At 39.2% G+C, this 21551-nt stretch overlaps 1 protein-coding gene across 1 annotated transcript in view; it reads right to left on the bottom strand.

Annotated features, from left to right (window-relative positions):
• Window positions 1-17398, bottom strand: part of UQCC1 (ubiquinol-cytochrome c reductase complex assembly factor 1) — a 35410-nt gene extending 18012 nt beyond the window's left edge. The window contains exons 1-6 of the mRNA XM_083358065.1: window positions 17149-17398; window positions 7783-7884; window positions 7012-7113; window positions 4922-5023; window positions 3025-3097; window positions 864-921 (exon numbers count right to left, since the gene is read on the bottom strand). Of these exons, the coding sequence (XP_083214191.1) occupies window positions 864-921; window positions 3025-3097; window positions 4922-5023; window positions 7012-7113; window positions 7783-7884; window positions 17149-17172 (461 nt within the window). The 5' untranslated portion in view covers window positions 17173-17398. The remainder of the gene's footprint in view (window positions 1-863; window positions 922-3024; window positions 3098-4921; window positions 5024-7011; window positions 7114-7782; window positions 7885-17148) is intronic.
• Window positions 17399-21551: the final 4153 nt, after the last annotated feature.

The following is a 21551-nucleotide window of genomic DNA, read 5'->3' as shown; positions in this document are numbered from 1 at the left end:
TATGAGAATAATCAAGGCATTATTTTTACAAAAAGGTTCATACTAATGTTCACTAACTTGAGAACTGGTATTGCTAACCTACATGAGAGGTAATTTTAAGTAAACTAGAGAATTGAATTTATATGTTTATGAAAACAGAAACGAATAGGAATATTCTTTTCAAAAGTCACAACAGTTTTTTTATGGTAGCATATTACACTTAAGGTTTTCATTAAATATATTTAAAAATAAACATAAGCATTTTTTCCAGAAGTACACACCAAAAACATTTATAAATGTAAAACAATTTACATCTAGTGTAATTAGTTTCTAAAAAGGCAAACCACTGGAAAATAATGATTCCTTCCTTTACATCATTATTCTATCACTCTGATCTTCTCAAGCACCTAACTTTAGATGAAAATTAGGTTTGCCTATTTATTTTCCTTGGATGGTTATTTAACTAATGAAGGAAAAAATCACTTTGAGGTGTTAAAATATTCCACATGAAACCAATTTGGCACTCACGTAATCTGTAGGTAGGTTTTAGAGGGGAAACTGTAAATGTCAGTGCTATAATTTCTTAAAGGCTTCTGACAACTAGTAAGTCAAGTCACCACAAGTTTTCACAATTCAAAGAACATTTACATAAATGTGAGCTTTTCCTAAAAAGAAATAAATAAAAGACCTTTCCATTCAGGCTGAATGAAGCTTTTAAAAGAAAGAAGATTTCAAACTAGTAGAGTGAGAAACTATTAGAAATAGCATGTCGAACTGTATTTTTTTTAAAAATCTGGCATACATTTAACATTTAGCCAAGTGATAAATTCCTTTTTCTCGATACAAAAGTTGTAGTAAATATAATTGTAAAGAGCTTTACTTACCAGACATGAAGCTGTACTATTAAAAACCAAGAGTTGAAAGTGTCAGGGATCTGTAATTCTTAAAAATGAATGTGGTGAGTGCAAATGTATTTTACTACTTAAAACATTTAAAAAGATACACTAATTGGCCTGCATACACATCTACTCTGCACATACAAGGAGGAAAAAAGTCTTTATATATGTATGCACATACCTAAGGTAATTCTTTTTCCTAATAATAATAATAACAACAATAACAATAATAACAATAACAACAATAATAATAACAATAACAATAATAATAATAGAGTTGGAAGGGACCTTGGAAGTCATCTAGTCCAACCCCCTGCTCAGGCAGGAAACCATATACCATTTCAGACAAATGGCTGTCCAGTCTCTTCTTAAAAACTTCCAATGTTGGAGCATTCACCACTTCTGGAGGCAGGTTGTTCCACTGATTAATTGTTTTAACTGTCAGGAAATTTCTCCTTTTCTCCTTAGTTCTAGGTTGCTTCCCTCTTTGATTAGTTTCTATCCATTGCTGCTTGTCCTGCCTTCAGGTGCTTTGGAGAATAGCCTGACTCCCTCTTCTTTGTGGCAGCCCCTGAGATATTGGATCACTGCTATCATGTCACCCCTAGTCCTTCTCTTCATTAAACTAGACATACCCAATTCCAGCAACCGTTTATGTTTTAGCCTCCAGTCCCCTAATCATCTTTGTTGCTCTTCTCTGTACTTTTTCTAGAATCTCAACATCTTTTTTACATTGTAGTGACCAAAACTGGATGCAGTATTCCAACTGTGGCCTTACCAAGGCATTATAAAGTGGTATTATTAACACTTCACCTAATCTTGATTCTATCCCTCTGTTAATGCAGCCTAGCACTGTGTTGGCTTTTTTGGCAGCTGCTTGTATTTAAGTGATTCTCCACTAGGACTCCGAGATCTCTCTCACAGTTGCTACTTTTGAGCAAGGTACCACCTATACCTGTGGTGGCGAACCTATGGCACGCGCACCACAGGTGGCACGCAGAGCCCTCTCTGTGGGCACGCGCGCCATCACCCCAGTCCTAGGCCTTCAGCTTTAGGCCTCCGTGTGCAAAAAAAAAAAAAGGTTCAATCAATCAATTTCAACTTCTTGCAAAGCTGGAATTGATTTATTGAACTTTTTAGTCCCACCCTGCCTGCTGTTACCACTGCAGCCACGACTACCCAATCGGCCATGCCCACCCAATCAGCCACACCCACCCGGCACCCGACAATACTTAAGTGGGTTTTGGGTGGCAGTTTGGGCACTCAATCTCTAAAAGGTTTGCCATCGCTGACCTATACTGTATCTGTGCATTTGGTTTTTCTTGCCTAAATGTAGAACCTTACTTTTTTCACCACTGAATTTCATTTTATTAGATAGCGCCCAATGTTCCAATCTGTCAAGATCCTTCTGTATCTTAAGCCTATCTTCTGGAGTGTTGGCTATTCCTGCCAGCTTGGTGTCGTCTGCAAATTTGATGAGTTCCCCATCTATCCCCTCATCCAAATCATTGATGAAGATGTTGAAGAGCACTGGGCCCAGAACAGAGCCATGGGGCACCTCACTACATACTTCCCTCCACATAGATACAGTTCCATTAAGGACAACAGGCTGAGTACGGCCAGTCAGCCAGCTACAAATCCATCTGGTGGTGATGCTGTCTAGCCCATATTTTTCTATCTTATCAAGCAGTAGGTTGCAGTCTACTTTATCAAATGCCTTACTGAAGACCAAGTAAATTATATCCACAGCATTCCTCTATGTAAGCCTATAAAACCTGAGAGAAGCTGCAGGAGATCAGAGCTTTAGAGGAATTGGTGTTGGTGATAGTGCTGGTGGTAGTGATAATGATGGATAAAATTATCCATGTATATTAACAGGGTGAGTCAGTATTTTAATATTTGATAATAGGGAATATGTTGGGCTCTGCAATTTGTCCTTTGATAAACTAGTACTTTGTGACAAACCACATGATAGATTTTAAGCAATGTGGTATAAAAACAATTTTTGTGCATATCATATAATTATCATAAAATCACTGGGCATTACTTAACATAGGTATTCAAAGTCAACAAACTTTCTAGGCTGTAAGCTATCCTATTTCTATCACAATCACAGGACAGCAAGAAGAGAGAAGGATGAAGAACTTACCGTTAAAGAATTCTTCATAGTCTATTTTATCCACGCAACATGTATACATGCGTAGTGCTGCTATTCTAATTTTCTGAAGAGAAAAAAACAATTATATTATTTCTATTTTTCACTAAAGAATCTTCTGCAAAAATACACAAATGTTCCTCTTTATTTTGAGATATTCACATTTATATATCATTTATTATTAGCTAAATGTGAATTATTTATTAAACCAATTTATAAAGCTGCCCATCTGACAAACAGCAAAAGGGCAGCGTACAAAATAAAAACCAAATTAAAAGGATTGTTGCATCACAACATATTAAATTAGTTACATAATTTCATTTAACAATATTCAGCTTAGAATAACTTAATTAGAAATACTTCATTTCCACTAACATATGCTTTCAAATCTATTTAATCTCTAAGATATTTAGCTTCACAGTCTAAACTGAATTTAGGAGAATTTTTAATAATTAACACTGGGTTGTAAAGCATTATCAATTCCATGCCATTATATCGACAGACCAGGCAAGGAAATTCATAATGCATTTGCGTAATTGTATTTAGAATCCATTCATTCAAGCTTATATTTTTTTCTATTTCAAAGATGCCAATTCTTCATTGATACCATTATCACAAAAGTAGAAGGGTCATTTAGTTATAAATGGGCTAAAGGGCCACCTTAACCTCAGTACAAGAATCCAAACTGAAATATTACTTAATTGGAATGTGCTTTCCTGTAACTTCAGAGCATTATTCTTTATCCTGTAGCCCAAGGTTAGATCAATCAAGGACTGTGTAGTGAATCCTGCAGTGGGCATATATTGGACATGCTAATCTCCTAAATTCCTTCCAGCTCTATGATTCAATGGTAGTAAACATTCTTAGCTTTATCTGAAACATCCTGTCAGGTACTTAAAAATGGTGTAATCTTCTCAAGAAACAATAAGGTATGCTTAGCCTTTCCTAAAACATCTTAAAATAAACCTTGATGAGATGGTCATATAAAAGTACCCTATTGCTCATGTATCTGTAATCTGTGATTACAGATATTGCTAGGTAAATTTGAAATTTTATTATGCAGTATCAACACATAGGTACACAGAAATTTAAAAAACAACTTTTAAATAAAAAATATGGATGATGCTACCTAAAAATGCATTCCAACTATTTCTGGGGAAAACTGTAACAAAACATTACCACTGTATTTGAGTTTAACTCTACTCATTAATTAATCACATCCTCTTTTTAACACTCCTTTAATAAACAAACAATTGAGTAGATCTTAGTAATAAAAACATCACTTCTTTTCAATGCTTTTTGCAGAGTTGGTTGAGCATTTGGTTTTTAAAAAATTTTTTAATTTAGAATGTCCTTTATTTTACTTGGAGTCTTTACTTTTAAAAATAAATTTCCTTATATAATAACTTGCTGGGTTACAAGAAAAGAGAGATGCAAAGTACTAATATGACATGTATTCCAATTACACCATAATCATTCCAAGCACCGAACGATCATGTTTTATACTCTTCTGAGCATCTGCTTCAGTTTCAGAACTTACAATTGAAACAGCCCATTTCAAATTCAAAACAATCATAACACATTTATAATGTATACTACACTATCATTAACATAAAAGGCACTCAAGGATCGCTCAAGGGATAGAAAAGAATAAAAACATTAACTCAATCCATAGGATGCTGTGTCACTATTAGACATGCAGAAAATATTCAGCCAAAATCAGCATTTTGATCTTCAAGTATAATAGCTGCAGTCCTATAATAGGATTATTTTATAAAATACAGTCATCACTTCTCTGGACTAGGAATTTGGTATTCCAGCAAAATTTAGACCGAATATAAGTAACGAGTTTATAAAGAAGAGGATCAAACTTAAGAAGAAAAATATTTACCCATTTCCTATATTTTAGTGGTCCTGTAAATCCCATAGCTTCTATTATTTTTGTGAAAGTGCCTACTTTCTCTTCAGATGGCTGAGCAGAACTTCTAAAAATCTATAATAAAAACAAAAAGTTGTAAAACTCACATTTTGATTAATTTTCAGTGGCAGTTCTGAATTGATAGAATTTTTTCACATTTTTTTCCAGACTATTTTTGTAAAAACGAAGCAAAAAGATACTTTCCATCTATATGTTGAATCCAATTAATGTAGATCCCAGAGAGTGTTAATTTCATTTATATCTCTTTACTGCACAAGCCAAATCCCAATTAGCTAAGAAATAAATTGAAACTGGCACAAGTAAATAGTACCCATCATTCTTTATTCCACACTCCACAGAGCAGACATTTTGCTTTTGATGTATGACTTAACATAAACTGATATTCTTTGAGAAAAAAAGAGAGAGGTACCAATACTTTTGGCCATGTCTATACCTCAATATAGAAGCAATGTACTAAAATGGATAAAAAATGTTTGTCATATTTCTCTTCTCCACCAAAAACTATGTACAGATAGTACTCTACTTATGATCATAATTGAGCCCAAAATTTATGTTAAGCGAAACATTTGTTAAGTGAATTTTGCCCCATTTTGCGATCTTTCTTGCCACAGTTGTTAAGTGAATCTAGCTTCCTCATTGACTGTGTTTGTCAGAAGTTGGCAAAAGTAGATCACGTGACCCCAGGACACCGCAACCATCATAAATATGAACCAGTTGCCAAGCATCTGAATTTTGATCGCATGACCACAGGGATGCTGCAATGGTGATAAGTGTGAAAAACGGTCATAAGCCACTTTTTTCAATGTTATTGTAACTTCAAACGGTCATTAAATGAATGGTTGTAAGTTAGACTACCAGTATCATTTAAAATTTCACATTAAATAAAGGAAACACTGTTTGTTTATAACTTCACAAGATGCATTTCTAAATACTTCTGGATTATTAAAGTTATCTAGATCGTACTTTGTCACTGTATTAATGAAAGAATTTATTAAAAAAGTAGGTGGCTTATAAAACTCCACATTTCCAATAGCAGTTCTGCTATTACTGATGGGAAGGTAGAGAATTTATATTTTCTTCCTGGGTTTTGTAGATTACCCCAATCTAGAGACTCAGAATGGTGTTAAACAGATTTTTAAAAAATCAAGTACCATTGAGTAAAAAAGAATCTCCCTAAGTGGAAGCCACAAAACATTTAAGTTTAATGGAAAAATAAATGTGTGTGATGTAAATTGGTGTAGGTGTTGTTTGTCCACATGTTGCTGAGTCATGGTATGGTTTCAGACTATTTGATTGGCTGGTTGTTGTTGCTGGGCCATACTCCTTCGTGTCTAAGTATAGTCTGTGTGATGCAAATGGTGTTTGCTCATTTGGTTGCCTCTGAGTCATGGTCTGGTTTCAGGTTGTTTGGTTGGCTGGCTGGTCTCATTTCTTGTGGAGGGCTGTGATTTTTGTTGCTGTGTGGTGGGGTGCCTGTTTGTTCATTTTTAAATGCTGCCTTCGGAATTGCAGTTGCAGTAGTTCTTTTGTTCTCAGTGGTTGGTAGAATGGGTTGGTGTCAATGTGCCTGTTTATTGACTTGTTGGTGGAGAACCAGGTTTCTCTTTCTCTCCTTGATTTCACTTGGGTTTACAACTATGGAAATGAAACATGTGCAACCAAATCGCCAAGCTTGGTGATCAAACCAACAGCCCAACTATGAACCCAAGCTACGAATATTCAAACACATTTCATCCCTGACTCTGTCTATACAGCTGCTTTTCATCTTTATAGAAATCCAGATGCCTCTGTTTCTAGAATGAGCAAACACTGCTCAACCAGAATCAGAAATATTGCATGAACAGCCCTTTACAGTTTCCTTATGAAGATCCAACAAATAGGGGAAACCCCCTTGAAAATTATGCTGCTATAAAGGTAGCTTCTATTATTAGACACACTTCTCCTACACAAATCCAGAAATCTCCAGATCCAATAAGACCACAAGCATAGCCCAGTGTATTCGAACAGCATAATTGTAATGGAAAACTTAGCTTTGTCTTGACCTTTGTGTGATGAAATGTTCTGTTTGGTTGTTTTATGGTCCTGATACTTTGTATTAAATCACAGCAAACTTTGGTTAACTGAAACTGGCCATTGTTGTGTCTCTGATAAAAGAACAAAAAGAAAAGGGCATAAGTATGCAAAAAATAATGCAGAAGAGAAATATTGTTAGCTTAAGAGATAACATAAGCCTGAAAGTTACATACTGGAGTGAACCAATAAAAGTTAAGATCAGGAAGGTCTATGAAGCCTTAAAATCTATACAAGTGAGCCATTACTAGAAATATATATTGAATACGAAACAAACCCTCAGTAGGCTCACAGAAACATTATCTTTTACCTTGTTATCCAAAATTATATTATCTCCACTTCCAATTGACTATAATTCTCTTTTTTTTTTAAATTGAAGCCTCTCTAACTCCTACATTTCATCTTAATTCCTATTAATATATCCTTTCCTAACCACTGTAACATATACTTTTTTAGTTTTATGCAATACTGTCACATGGTTCAGTTGTTTAGCTTATAATAAAGAACAATGTTCTGCAAAGCATAGCAGATAAAACTGGTCTTCAGGAATGATAAAGGCAAACAGAGTAAGTTACGTCAGGTTCAAATTATTCAGCAGATTAAAGGTATAGAAAGTACTTCTTTCAACATTCCCACAAAATTCCCACAGTATAGTAGTTCCCATTCTTGCAGCTGTACCTGTAAAAACATGTTATCCAACAATTTCCATGGAGAATTCTGCCCCATTATGGTTGAACTCCTACCTGGAGAGAAGCATGAAGCAACCTGCCCCACTGCTGTTGAGCTAATGTTGGTATCAATCCGTTGCATAATGAAATCCAATGAGGTTCTCTAGTACAGTGTATCTAGAAAAGGAAAATAAAAAAGAATGTATATCAATGGTCATTCATTTGGAACAGAATTTAAATTCAATACATAGCATACAGCTTAGTATAAAATATAAATGTACTGGTCTTTTGAAGATTCTGAATTTCCTGAGTATACCATATGAATTTTCAAGATATTTAATTACAATTCAAAGTGACAAATTATTAGTCAGATTTGTATTCTAGTAACTTTTCAGGGTATGGTTAATATTTTTGGTTTATGGGCTTTGGGCATGCATTTACCTCTTGAATCTCAGAAAAAAACATGTCATCTTTTTAATGGAATAGCATGCATTGATACATGACAGTAATTATATATTCTGCACTAATATCCATTTACATTAAGTAGAGATATACATGTATTCTATTGTAGTACTGATATGTGCCTAAGTCATCCTGGAATATCCTCTCAACAAATTATACCCTAAAAGGAACACTCATTATACATTCATAGTACTATTAACACTCATAGTAATTTCATAAAATTATAATTTATAGTTTATAAATTATTCAACAGGTTTTCAATAGATGTATAACAGTTGGTAAATTAAGAACATTTCTAATTTCTATTCTAGAAATGCCACTGAACTTGGCTATTATCTGTATTCTATAATGTATTATATTTTATAGTGCTATAAAACAATTTGTGAAAAACTATTAGAGTATGAGAAAATTAAAATGAAGTATATACTAACTAGTATAATTAAAATGCTATATCACCATTAATAGTGATAATCAAAACAACCCTCCAACATACAGCTTCCATGTAAAAGCATCCTTAAGGATGCAATATCAATTACAACCAGCTACAGCTTGAGCCAGAATATCTCACAATATAAAGCTAAACATAGTCATAATTCCAGTGGAAAGATAAACAGTCACAATACTGAATATGAAAAGACTTACTTCCATTAACTGCAGTATTAGGAAAAGTATAGAGAAGCATTTGGATACAACAGATATTATAACTGGATCTAAGTGATTTACTTTAATAAAATTGTTCTTTGCCTTTAGACTGTGTCATGGCACATCTCACTCACTAATAGATAATAGATAATAATAATAATAATAATAATAATAATAATAATAATAATAATAATAATAATAATGATGATGATGATGATGATGATGATGATGTTGGAAGGGACCTTGGAGGTCATCTAGTCCAACCCCCTGCTCAGGCAGGAAACCTTATACCATTTCAGGCAAATGGCTGTCCAGTCTCTTCTTAAAAACTTCCAGTGTTGGAGCATTCACCACCTCTGGAGGCAGGTTGTTCCACTGGTTAATTGTTCTAACTGTCAGGAAGTTTCTCCTTAGTTCTAGGTTGCTTCTCTCCTTGACTAGTTTCCATCTGTTGCTTCTTGTCCTGCTTTCAGGTGCTTTGGAGAATAGCTTGATTCCCTCCTCTTTGTAGTAGCCCCTGAGATATTGGAACACTGCTATCATGTCACCCCTCACCCTTCTCTTCATTAAACTACACATACCCAATTCCAGCAACCGTTCCCGATATGTTTTAGCCTCCAGCCCCCTAATCATCTTTGTTGCTCTTCTCTGTACCCTTTCTAGAGTCTTGACATCTTTTTTTACATCGTGACCAAAACTGGATGCAGTATTCCAGGTGTGGCCTTACCAAAGCATTGTAAAGTGGTATTAGTACTTCATTTGATCTTGATTCTATCCCTCTGTTAATGCAGCCTAGCACTGTGTTGACTTTTTTGGCAGCTGCAGCACACTGCTGGCTCATATTGAAGTGATTGTCTACTAAGACTCAGAGATCCCTCTCACAGTTACTACTATTGAGCAAGGTACCACCTATACTATACCTATGCATTTGATTTTTCCTGCGTAAATGTAGAACCTTACTTTAACCTTACTAAATATTTATACTACATACACTGTAATATACCTGCCTTGCAAAAGAAAGATTAATGTTCATATTTCTTCTAACCTTTTAATGATTATAGTTACTATAAGAAGGTCCAAGCAACCTAGAACTAAGGAGAAATTTCTTGACAGTTAGAACAATCAACCAGTGGAACACCTTGCCTTCAGAAGTTGTGAAGCCAACTGTCAGAGCGGGCGGCTGTGTGAACGGAGCTCTCTCCTCGCACAACCTCTCACCCAGTGTTCGCGGGGGCTTTTCGGAGCTTCAGGAGGTCCTGTAGGGACATCCGAAGTTGCAGGCAGCCCGGAGAACCTTCATGAGCGGCAGTTCGTGTTGAAGATCCGGAGAAAGTCTGATGCGAGCGAACCGGGGAGAAGGAGGCCAGTAATGGCCGACATGAAGATCTGACAGAGGGACGGAGCTAGCACGTAAGCAGCGGGACAACGGTAGAGCGGAGCTGACGGAGAGTGTATCCGAATATTAAATAGGAAGCGCTTGTGAAAGAGGTACTGGTTCGAAGTGGGAGCCTCACGGAGAGGGAATAAGCGGCGATAGAAGTCTTGAGGGAGGCGTTTGGCAAAAACAGCAAGGGAAAGAAAGCCGAAGACTATATGACTGTATTCTAGCTGGAGAAAAGCTACAACAAGTCAAAGTCTGAGCTTTGGAGCCTTAGAGACTGAACTCTGGATTGTCGGGCGTGGAAAGCGATCAGCTTGGTCTAGTCTGGTCTATCCTGGTAAATTTTGAATTTGTGAACTTTTGAAACTTTTGAAATTCTACTCTACTTGTCACGGGCGGCCATTTGATATAGCAATTTAGTAACTGGAGGTTTGTTTAGTGGGACACCTACTGGTCTTTGACAGCAGAGGAAGACGGAAAAGGTGCCAATTTCTGCGCCGGAAACGGGGGGGGGGGGAAAAAGAAGAAGAACGTGACTTTGATTATATTCATACTATAGAATTTTATTATATAAATTGCTTAGTTGGTAATAAGTATCTGGTGGTAACTGTTTTATATATCTTTTGTCATAGAGTTAAAAGGTTTATATAAGACTCAGGGTATTATACATTGATAAAACGCTGTTAAAATTGGGGAAACATGACAAGTATCTCGGGAGCAACTAAGCCTAGCGCTGGCAAAAAGGCAGCAGCACAGGGACAGGGGATGTCCTCAAGTCCCTCCAATCAGAAATCTATAGAGGATATGCTGCAAAGGGAAAGATCTAACTCGAATTCCTTTAAAGATTTACATGCCCTTTTGCAAAACCTACACGAGGCAATGGCCAAAAATCACGAGGAGATGAAGAGAGAAATAGGCCAAATAAGAAACGACACTGGTGAATTAAAGGGGAAAATCCAAGCGATAGATGATAAATTTGAAGGGATTCAACAGCAATTAGTCAAAAATGAACAAAGACTTCAAGATATGGAAGCTAGAATGGAAAAAGAGGAAAAGAGAGTAGATGATTTAAATGAAACACTCCTTCAGGCTAATAAGGAATTAGAAACAACAGTCATTTTTCTGGAAGCAGAAAAGGCTGCTCATTATCTACGCTTTCAGAACGTTCAAGAAAAAAGAGGGGAAGATCTGTTGGTCATGATGGCAGAACTGATGGCAAAGGCACTCGGTGTAGGGAAGGAGGAAATGCTGGCGGAAATTGATGAAACATACAGGGTCCAAACTAATTATGCGAGAAGGCACAACCTCCCAAAAGAAGTACATGTAAGGTTAGTTAAAAAATCAATTCGGGATGAGCTTCTGCATAGATCTAGAGAGGAACCATTAGAATTTCGGGGCCAACCAATCACCATCCTTAAACAGATACCTAAAAGGATGAGGGATCTGAGACGCGGCTATCAATTCTTAACATCCAAACTAATAAGAGAAAATGTAAACTTTAGATGGCTAACTCCAGAGGGTATTCTTGTTACGTGGCAGGATAGAAGGCATAGACTGGACACGATAGAGAAGGCAGAAGATTTTTACAAACGCCACTTCCATAGCCAAGAGGAAGTAGATTTAGAAGATCAAGATGGAAGGGAGGTAAGAGAAAGAGATACAATACGTGTGGCAATGGATGGGAAGATCTTAGCTACAGAGGATAGAAGGAACAAATCCGGTGAGTTAACAGAGAAACATGGAACTAGAGACAAGGAAGAGAGAGAGCCCCGAATCACGAGATCCACAAAAACCAGAAATAAGTAAGATGAAGGGAGGTGAGTGTAGTATTATGTCTGTGAATATTAATGGATTGAATTCGCCAGTGAAAAGGCGGAAATTTTTTAATAGGCTTATTCACCAACAATTGGATATCGTGGCAATACAAGAAGTCCATATAAAGGAACAACAAAAATATTTGTTAGTACAACCAAGAATAGGGAACCTATTCGTTTCCTTAGACCGACACAAGAAAAAGAGAGGAGTGGCACTATATGTAAACCCAAAATTGACTGCAAAACTAATTTATAACGATAAAGAGGGTAGAATACTGATAGTCGAGGTTATAATAAATCACAGGAAGGTCATGATGGTAGAGATATATGCCCCAAACCATAACCAAGAACAATTTTTCAAAACACTTCACAATAAGATATGTAGCATTGATTATGAGGAGATTTGTTTAATAGGAGATTTTAATGCTATCCTAGATATAAATTTGGATTATATGGGAAAGACGCTTAGGAAAAAGAAGAGAAGAACTCTACCGAGATCTTTTCTTAACTTGGCTGAGGAACTAAATATCCAAGATGTCTGGAGGGAAAGAAATCGTAAGGCTAGACAATATACATATTACTCCAACCGACATAACTCATGGTCTAGAATAGACATGGTGTGGATGACGAAAGAAATTAGTTCAGAAATAGATGAGGTACATATAGCGACAGGTACTTGGGTAGATCACAATCCTATTAAACTTATCTGGAAAGGTTCCAAAAAAATATCCAGATGGACGCTTCAAAGAGCAATTTTAAAAGAAGACGAATTCAAATCTAAGATGGAGAGAGAACTAAGTTTTTTCTTTAAGGAAAATAAAGCTATAGACACCTCAGTACAAAACAATTGGGATACAGCTAAGGCTGTGATGAGAGGGGTAGCGAGGGCATATATGGTATATAAAAATAAGGGGAAAAGACAACAACGGGAAAGATTAGAAGAGGAATATAAGAGCTTAGAAGTTACACTCCAACAAGATCCACAAAAAGAGAATATCAAGCAATCTATGGATCTGATTAAACACAAACTTAACATTCTAGACAAAGAGAAATTGGCACAACAATTGAGAAACACGAAACAAAATTTTTTTGAAAATGCAAATAAACCGGGCCGGTGGCTCGCATACAAATTGGGAAAACAAAAGGGGAAAAACTGGATTCACGAACTACGAGATGAGGAAGGGAGAATATTCCACCAGGAGGAAAAAAAAAAAATTATAGCCCAGGAATTTTATGAACGTTTATATAAAGAAGATAGCCAGGCAAGTGTGGAGAAAATGGAGGAATATTTTCAAAGAGCCAAACTACCTAAGGTCACAGAAGATACCAGAAATATGTTAAACGAGGAAATTCGACTATCTGAGGTGATAAAAGCTATTAATGCACAAAAGAATAATAAAGCATCGGGACCCGACGGTCTTCCATCAGAGATTTATAAAGAATTACAAAATATCCTAGCTCAACCCCTAGTGGAGGTATTTAACGCAGTATTAGAAGGCGCAAGGACGCCTAAATCTTGGCTAGAGGCAAACATAACCCTTATTCCGAAAGATAACACAGACCATACATTAATCCAAAATTACAGACCCATATCACTTCTTAACTCGGACTACAAGATATTTACATCAATTATAGCGGAACGATTGAAACGATTTCTGAATGATTTCATACACGCAGATCAAAATGGTTTTCTCGCTAAGAGACACACTAAGCACAACATTAGAATAATATTAGATACATTGGAGTACTATGAATTACATAGCGAACAACAGATGGCATTACTTTTCTTAGACGCCCAAAAGGCATTTGACAATGTTAAATGGTCTTTTTTGTGCCAACAGCTTAGCTTTATGAATATGGGTGAAAAATTTATAAATATAATTAGGGCAATTTATGACAATCAGGAAGCAAAAATAATTATTAATGGGGAAGCATCTAGCAAGTTTCAAATTCAAAAGGGAACACGGCAAGGCTGCCCCTTATCACCGTTGCTGTTTATATTGACTCTTGAAGTATTAACGAGAACTATAAGAAACGACCCAAAGATAAAAGGATTAACCATTAAAAAGGAAACCTTTAAATTGCAAGCTTTCGCGGACGATCTAGTTTTTATTATGGAGGATCCATGTCAGACGGGACCAAAGCTATTGGAAGAATTATCTAAATATGGTGAGGTTGCCGGACTGCGAATAAATAGAAATAAGACCAAGATGATTGTTAAAAATATGACCAATAAACAAAAAGGTAATCTGGCCGAAATCACGGATATAGAAATAGTCAAGAAAATAAAATATTTAGGGATTAACATTACGGCTAGATGCACTTCACTCAAAAAGGATAATTATGATAGTGTAGTGAATCAAATAAAAGGTGACCTGGAAAGATGGGGAAACCTAAAACTCTCATTATTGGGAAGAATCGCTGTCATTAAGATGAATATTCTGCCTAAAATCCTGTTTCTGTTTCAGAATATCCCAATTCAACTCGACTCTAAATTTTTTCGAAATTTGGATAAATTATCACTAAATTTTATTTGGCAGGGGAAAAAACCAAGAATTAAATTGAAATATTTACAAGACACGAAGGAAAATGGGGGTTTTGGATTGCCAGACTGGGAATTATATTACCACGCTGCGGCCCTGAGCTGGATTAGAGAATGGGTAATCTTGAGAAATAGAAGACTATTAACTTTAGAGGGTCACGATTTGCAATATGGCTGGCATGCTTTCCTATGGACGGAGAAACAAGGTCTTTTCTCGCATTTTCAAAGACACCGGATCAGGCAAGCGCTACTCAATACTTGGAAAAAAATTAGATCTCACAATTACACCAAAATACCGGTCTGGCTATCCACCCTTGAAGCGATAGTTTACCCAAATCTGTTTGATTTGGGTAACATAATCTCATACAAGGATATTCTGAATGAGGAGGGGGAATTGAAACTTAGGAATGAACTAGAATTACAAGGTATAAAACTCGATTGGTGGGCCTACTTACAAATCCAATCGAGATTTAGGAAGGATAAAAATGAATGGGGGATATATACCTCTGAAACAGCATTGGACAAAATATTATTGGGACCGGACTCTAAACAAATAAGGAATTTTTATAAATTACTTTTGGGATATAAGCTGTTTGAAGAGCAAGTGAAAGACCCCATGTTGATCTGGGCTAACAATTTAGGACATAACATCGACCTAGATACTTGGCAAACAATTTGGGATAGGAATAAAAGGATAACACTGGCCTCATCGTATAAAGAAAATTTATTTAAAATGTTTTACCGATGGCATCTCCCCCCAGCCCGCTTAGCAAAAATGTACACAACAGTATCTCCCAAATGTTGGAAGTGTTCTGAAGAGATAGGCACATACTTCCACACGTGGTGGTCTTGCAGTAAAACACAAAAATTTTGGAGAATGATTTGGATTTGGCTGAAAGAAATATTGAAACAAGATCTGGAGTTTAGTCCAGAACTTTTCTTGTTGGGAATCACGAAAGAGAAATATCCTAAAGACGTGCTATACTTAACGATCCATATTATCACAGCAGCTAGAATATCATTTGCGCAAAAATGGAAAAAGAATGAGATCCCAGGACAAAAAGAGGTTATTAGGAAAATTTGGGATTGCGCTGAAATGGACAGATTAACTTTGGAATTAAAGAATAAAGATCAATCAGACTATTATAGAATTTGGAACAAATTGTATCTTTGGATGGATAAAAAGAAAGGTCTCTATTAGGTTTTACAGACTAGCTCACTGTTTTAAATATTGTGGTATTTCACCAATTTGTAATCTAAGTGTATTTAAGTGTATTTTTGATGTACATATATACATGTATATATATATATATTTAAACATTGTAGACAAAAAGGTTTGTCAGCTCGCTGGTACTGTGTCCAATGTTTTTAAATAATAAATTTAATAAAAAAAAAAAAAAAAGAAGTTGTGAATACTCCATCACTGGAAGTTTTTAAGAAGAGACTGGACAACTACTTGTCTGAAATGGTGTAGGCAGGGTTTCCTCCCTGAGTAGGGGATTAGACTAGAAGACACCTCCAATGTCCTTTCCAACTCTGTTATTCTGTTTTAATTTTTGTATTTTGTTTTTTAATATGTATTGCCCTGTTCACCGCCCTGAGTCCTTCGGGAGAAGGGCGGTATACAAATAAAATTAATAAATAAATAATAAATATATATGCAGGCACTATTGAGCAACTAACAGGCAAACGGGAGAATCAACGCAAAAGTGCTTACAGGAACACACAGACCTGAAAAGAGTAATGGGAGTGCCAAACGAATGAAAAAATCTCCATTGACATTTCCAAACAAAAACGATCAATGCTCATCAGTATGACAGAGGTATCGACTTAAGTGTGTTAATTTTTATGACAATTAATGTTCAGCTCAAACGTTCTTGCCTTGAGAAGGTGTGTGGGGATGGATCTCTTTAGCCTACCAACTAAACCTCGTGAAGGTTATGAAATCCTCCTTTTCCTCCTCCGCAAAGGTTATTTCATAGCCACAGGACTCCCACGGGGACACCCCACACACACACACACACACACACACACAGTTCTGAGAACTCCGGGGATCACACTTAAGACAAGCAGCCCCCTTCTCTGCTCCGACTCGCAGCTTTCCCACCATCGGGGGTAGGCAACCTCGGCTCTTTTATGACTCATGGACTTCAACTCCCAGAATTCCTGAGCCAGCCAAGCTGGCTCAGGAATTCTGGGAGTTGAAGTCCATGAGTCATAAAAGAGCCGAGGTTGCCTACCCCTGCCCACCATGAAAACGATCCCTACGGCAGCGTTTCCCAACCTTAGGAACTTGAAGATGCGTGGACTTCAACTCCCAGAATTCCCCAGCCAGCATAGCTGGCTGGGGAATTCTGGGAGTTGAAGTCCACGCATCTTCAAGTTCCTGAGGTTGGGAAACGCTGCCCTACGGTGTGGACTTGCCATTCATATATCAGGTTCTCGCTCTCGACCGAGCAACAAAGGCAAACAGAGCAGCCCGGGCAGCAACCCCGCCAGGGAAGCCTCCGAACATCGGGCCATCCGTTCCTCAGGAGCAGCGAGCCGGCCAAGTTTGACGAAAGGAGCCTCTCACAAACAGGTCACGCACCCCGACTCACCACGACTTTCACCAGCGCCGCCATCTCCCTCGCGGGACGCGCTTCCGTTTCCGCGGAACCTCTTAAGTTCTTCCGTTTCTCCGCCGGGCAAAGCGAGAAAGGCGCGTTCTGGGGACGGGGGGGACGGTCCTAGACAATGGCGCGATGGAAGCGCGTTGCCGCGGCGATTCTTCTAGAACGGCTTCCTCCGCCCGAGCCCTGAGGGGGAGCTGAGCTAACAATCGCCGCGCTCTCCTCAGCCACCTGGAGGCCATCTGGGCGAGGAAGATAGTTGTCGCGCTCCTTGCGTTTCTGTGCGGACGTGGTTTCCGATCCCTAGTTATCCTAGATCAGCTTGCCGATGCCTGCGGGTGTAAATCGTGCCCCCCCCTTCGCCCTTCGCGATCGTGGGAAAACTGGAAGAGAGAGGCGGGTGGGGGGGAAGGGAAAGAAGAAACGGGAAGGGGGTTATTCTAAAGCAGGGGGTCTTCAAACTTGGCCCTTTTATGACTTGTGGACTTCAACTCCCAGAATTCCTCAGCCAGCCATGCTGGCTGAGGAATTCTGGGAGTTGAAGTCCACAAGTCATAAAAGGGCCAAGTTTGAAGACTCCTGTTCTAAAGTGCCTTGTGCCATGTGCTGTTCTGGCTTGAAGCCGCCAGGAGCAGAAGAGGATTCCTGAAAGAATGTGTAGAATACTTGGTATTTTGGTTACGAGCCTAATAATGAATAAGTCTGCCCTGGATGCAATGAAGGAAGCCCTGACGCCTTTTAGATGGGTCATTGTTTAACCTGGTCCTAGTTTGGTGGCCTTGAGAACGTTGGGTTTTTGATCTTCCATTTTCGCTTCAGTCTGAGGCTGCTGCAAAAGGTCAAGGAATAAATGGAGTAAAGGAAAAAGTGGGAAAATTCTAAATGGGAGTCAAGATCTACCTAGAAGATTGCTAGAATAGGCACACCTGCTGCTGATGTAACTATTCTAAACATCCAATGTACACAACAGTTTGTTTAGTGACCATTTGAAGCTACGGCGGCACTGAAAAAAAGTGACATGACCGTTTTTCTCATCACCATTGCAACATCTCCATGGTAGTGATCAAAATTAGGATGTTTGGCAACTGACTCATATTTATGACGGTTGCAGTGTCCTGGGGTCAGGTGATCATCTTTTGCAACCTTCTGACAAGCAAAGTCAATGGGGAAGCCAGATTCACTTAGCAACCATGTTACTAACTTAACAACACTGATTCACTTAACTGCTGCAAGAAAGGTCGCAAAATGAAAAATCACTTATCTCACTTAGCAACAGAAACTTTGGGTTCAAATGTGGTCATAAGTCAAGGATTACCTATAAAAGAAAGGCTGCATCACATGTTATTTTTTCATGTTGCAGGAACTTCCTGAGCCCAAGCCTAGAAGTATGGGCTTGTGGGAGTTATATTCTAGCACAGGTGGAATATGTCAGGTTGGAAATAATTGCTGCATATTCTTAGTTAAGAATAAATTTTCATTTAATGAGGCTTACTTTCAAAAGAATCTCCCTGTAGTACTGTGTCCATTAATGAGTTGAAAGGAAGCCAGGTTTCCTTCTCATACTAACTTGTGGTTTTTAACCATGATTTGTGGAATATAATTAGTTTCACGTACCATGCTGTCATAAACTATGATTTACAAGCCATAATGACTGAGTTCACATGCTAACCCAACACCAGATAACTTAGTGAGATGTATATCTCAAGCTGTGGTACAAAGCAAAATGAATCCATATTTGTCATGCTGTCATGTGTCTTCCAAATCAAATAGTTTATTTTGAGCAGATGTGATCTTTCCCATTTTTTCTGAATCAGTTTTGCAATTTCCATGTTTGGGAGGACATAAACGGAGCTCATGCTGGTTCTAATACTGTATTGTCACAGTGTTGTGACTAGAGTTTTTTTCTCATGTATTACAGTGGTGTGTGCATGCCCACGTGGGTTAGAACTTGCAGGTAATATTGCAGGAAGGTAATATTGATATCTTCCAAATATAAAACCAAAAGACAGGTAATTCTTTTTGTTTTTTTCAGTGAGCACATAGGTTGTATTTGTATTGTATTTTGCTTAAATGTGGTTAGTTGTGTCATAGCGAGTTTTATATAAGGAGCAGCTGTATCTCCAGCCTGTCGCCAGCCAGCTGGGTGCACCAAGCTCGGGCCTCGGGGAGATGGAGGCCGAAGGGGAGCAAGAGCTGCGGCTGCCCGGCTCCTTTGCCTGAGGATGCGTGTGGGGAGAGGCACTGCCTGGCTCAGTAAGCCGCGGTCCACCCACAGAAGATGGAGGAGGGCTGGCCACGGATGGGCACAGCGTTGCCCATGGGGGAAAGTTGACCAGCCCCAGTCTGGAGGGGGTGGGAGAGGCCAAGGGAGCCCAAAGGGAGGCATCCCGGCGCGCCTGGGTGGCCGGTGATGGGTTGGAGAGCGCCGGATGGCAGCAGCTGCCTGGGACGAGTGATAGGTGGGGTGGGCATTCCTGATGTCCGCAGGGGAAGAAGTGGTGAGGTCGCTCCATGCCCAGCCCAGTCCAGGCATGGCAAGTGAGGCAGCAGCCCCATGTGTGTCCCTGAGCGCGAGCGTGCCCCCGCCCTGCCAGGCAAGCAGAGCCATGGCATCTGTGGCAGAAGAATGCAGGTGGGCAGCGGAAGGCACGAGGAGCCCCGATCCCAGCACAGCCCCTCCTCACTCTCCTCCCCCCCTCGGAAAAGCTGTGGGGCTCAGGAGCCTCCCCCCATGCCCCGCCACCCGTCCCAGGGAAGAAAACCATCGGAAAACACTTCTGTTTTAACTTTTTTTCCTTGTCGCTTTTTGGAGTTTTTATCCTGCTTTCGTGAGACAGCAGCATTTGGGAGGGGGTGTAGCTGCCCCCTTCCCCTCCAAGCCATCAGCTGAGCAAGACACCCTCCTGCCCACTGCCCCACTCACCAGAGACCCCCTGGATCTCCCCCAACCCTTTCTGGCTCCCACAGGAATCTCTCCCCAGGAGCAACATCGAGCTGGCCACGCCTACCCTGGCCATGCCCACCCAGTCTGCCATGACCACTCTAGCCATGCCCACCCAGCGGGCCATGATTCAAACGGAGAATTGTCCAAAGGCAAACAACATGATTCAAACCAAGAATTTTCACAGGGAAGGCAAACAGAACATGATTCCATGAAACTTGAGTCCTTTGCAAATGGTTGCCTTCAGCCTTCCCTTTTTATTATGCAGCCCCAAGGCATGGCTTCTCAATGCCTTCTCTTCTGCCCTTGGAGCCGCCCCATTGCCTCCCTCTGTCCTACTCTTGTTACCTGTCGGCGTTTGCAATCGTCTATGATGTCTTTCAGCTGGGTTTCAGCCTGAGCACGAGTGGAGGGGCCAGGCTCTTCATCAGATTGTAAGTCCTGGAGCTCATCAAAGCCTTCCTCTGACTCTGAGGGCTCTCCAGGCCCCTCCTCTGATTCCCCAGACTCAGCTGCCAGGTCCACTGGCTGGCACGGAATCACAACATAATCTGATTTATTATAAAACATCCTTCCATGCCTATTTACAATGGTTGGAGATTTGTGATTTAGTCCAGGTCTGGACACACTTAACACTGAAGGTGAAGGTTTGTTCTCTGAGCTTCATTACCAGGCTAGGTAACATCTTCAGTGGCGTTTAGGGGATGTCTGTATCAGTGCTCTTCTGTTTATAAAGGCTTCAGGTATGGGTGTGTCAAGTGAGGGTCTTGTCATGGATCAGGTATGAGTCATCAGAGAGAGGCTTGTGATGGGGAAATTACATCAGGTCAGGGTCATTGGAAAGTGAACTACTGGTGGGGAGGGTCTGTTGTGGGTTGGTGCTTTCTCCTGTTGGCTGTACAATTGATTTGGATTCTGAGGGGTTCATAGGCTGGTTGTAGATCAATCTGTCTGTTGATAGAATTGCCTGTGGAGTGCTAGGCTTCAGTGAGCTCACAATTGTGGCGGTGGTAGTGTGGCCAATGATTTTAATGTTGCTCCAATCGAACTGATGTTTGGTTTTGGGATGGGTAGTGATTAAGGATTTGGGATCATGGCATTTGACTGCTAGCCGGTGTTCGTGATCTTGTTTTTTAATTGATGTGATATTTGTCCCACATAGAAATGGTTGCATTTATTACAGTTGATTTTGTAGATTACATTGTTTCTTTTATCCTTCTGTGTCTTGTCTTTGTTCTGGATAATTCCTGGCAGAGTGTGGCTATGGGTTTGTAGGTTTGTCATTATTCCTAGCAGTTGGAGAATTCCGGAGGAATAACTACAGCTCACAAACCGACAGCCTCTCTCCCCTCCCCAGCAGTTTACCTTCCAATGACCCTGACCCGAAGTAACCTCCCCATCACAAGACCCATCACAAGCCTCTCTGATGACTCCTAACGGACACATCATA

This window comes from Vipera ursinii (genome assembly GCF_947247035.1).
Source record: "Vipera ursinii genome assembly, chromosome: 3".
NCBI lineage: Eukaryota > Metazoa > Chordata > Lepidosauria > Squamata > Viperidae > Vipera > Vipera ursinii.
This window is presented reverse-complemented; position numbering and strand designations above follow the sequence as displayed.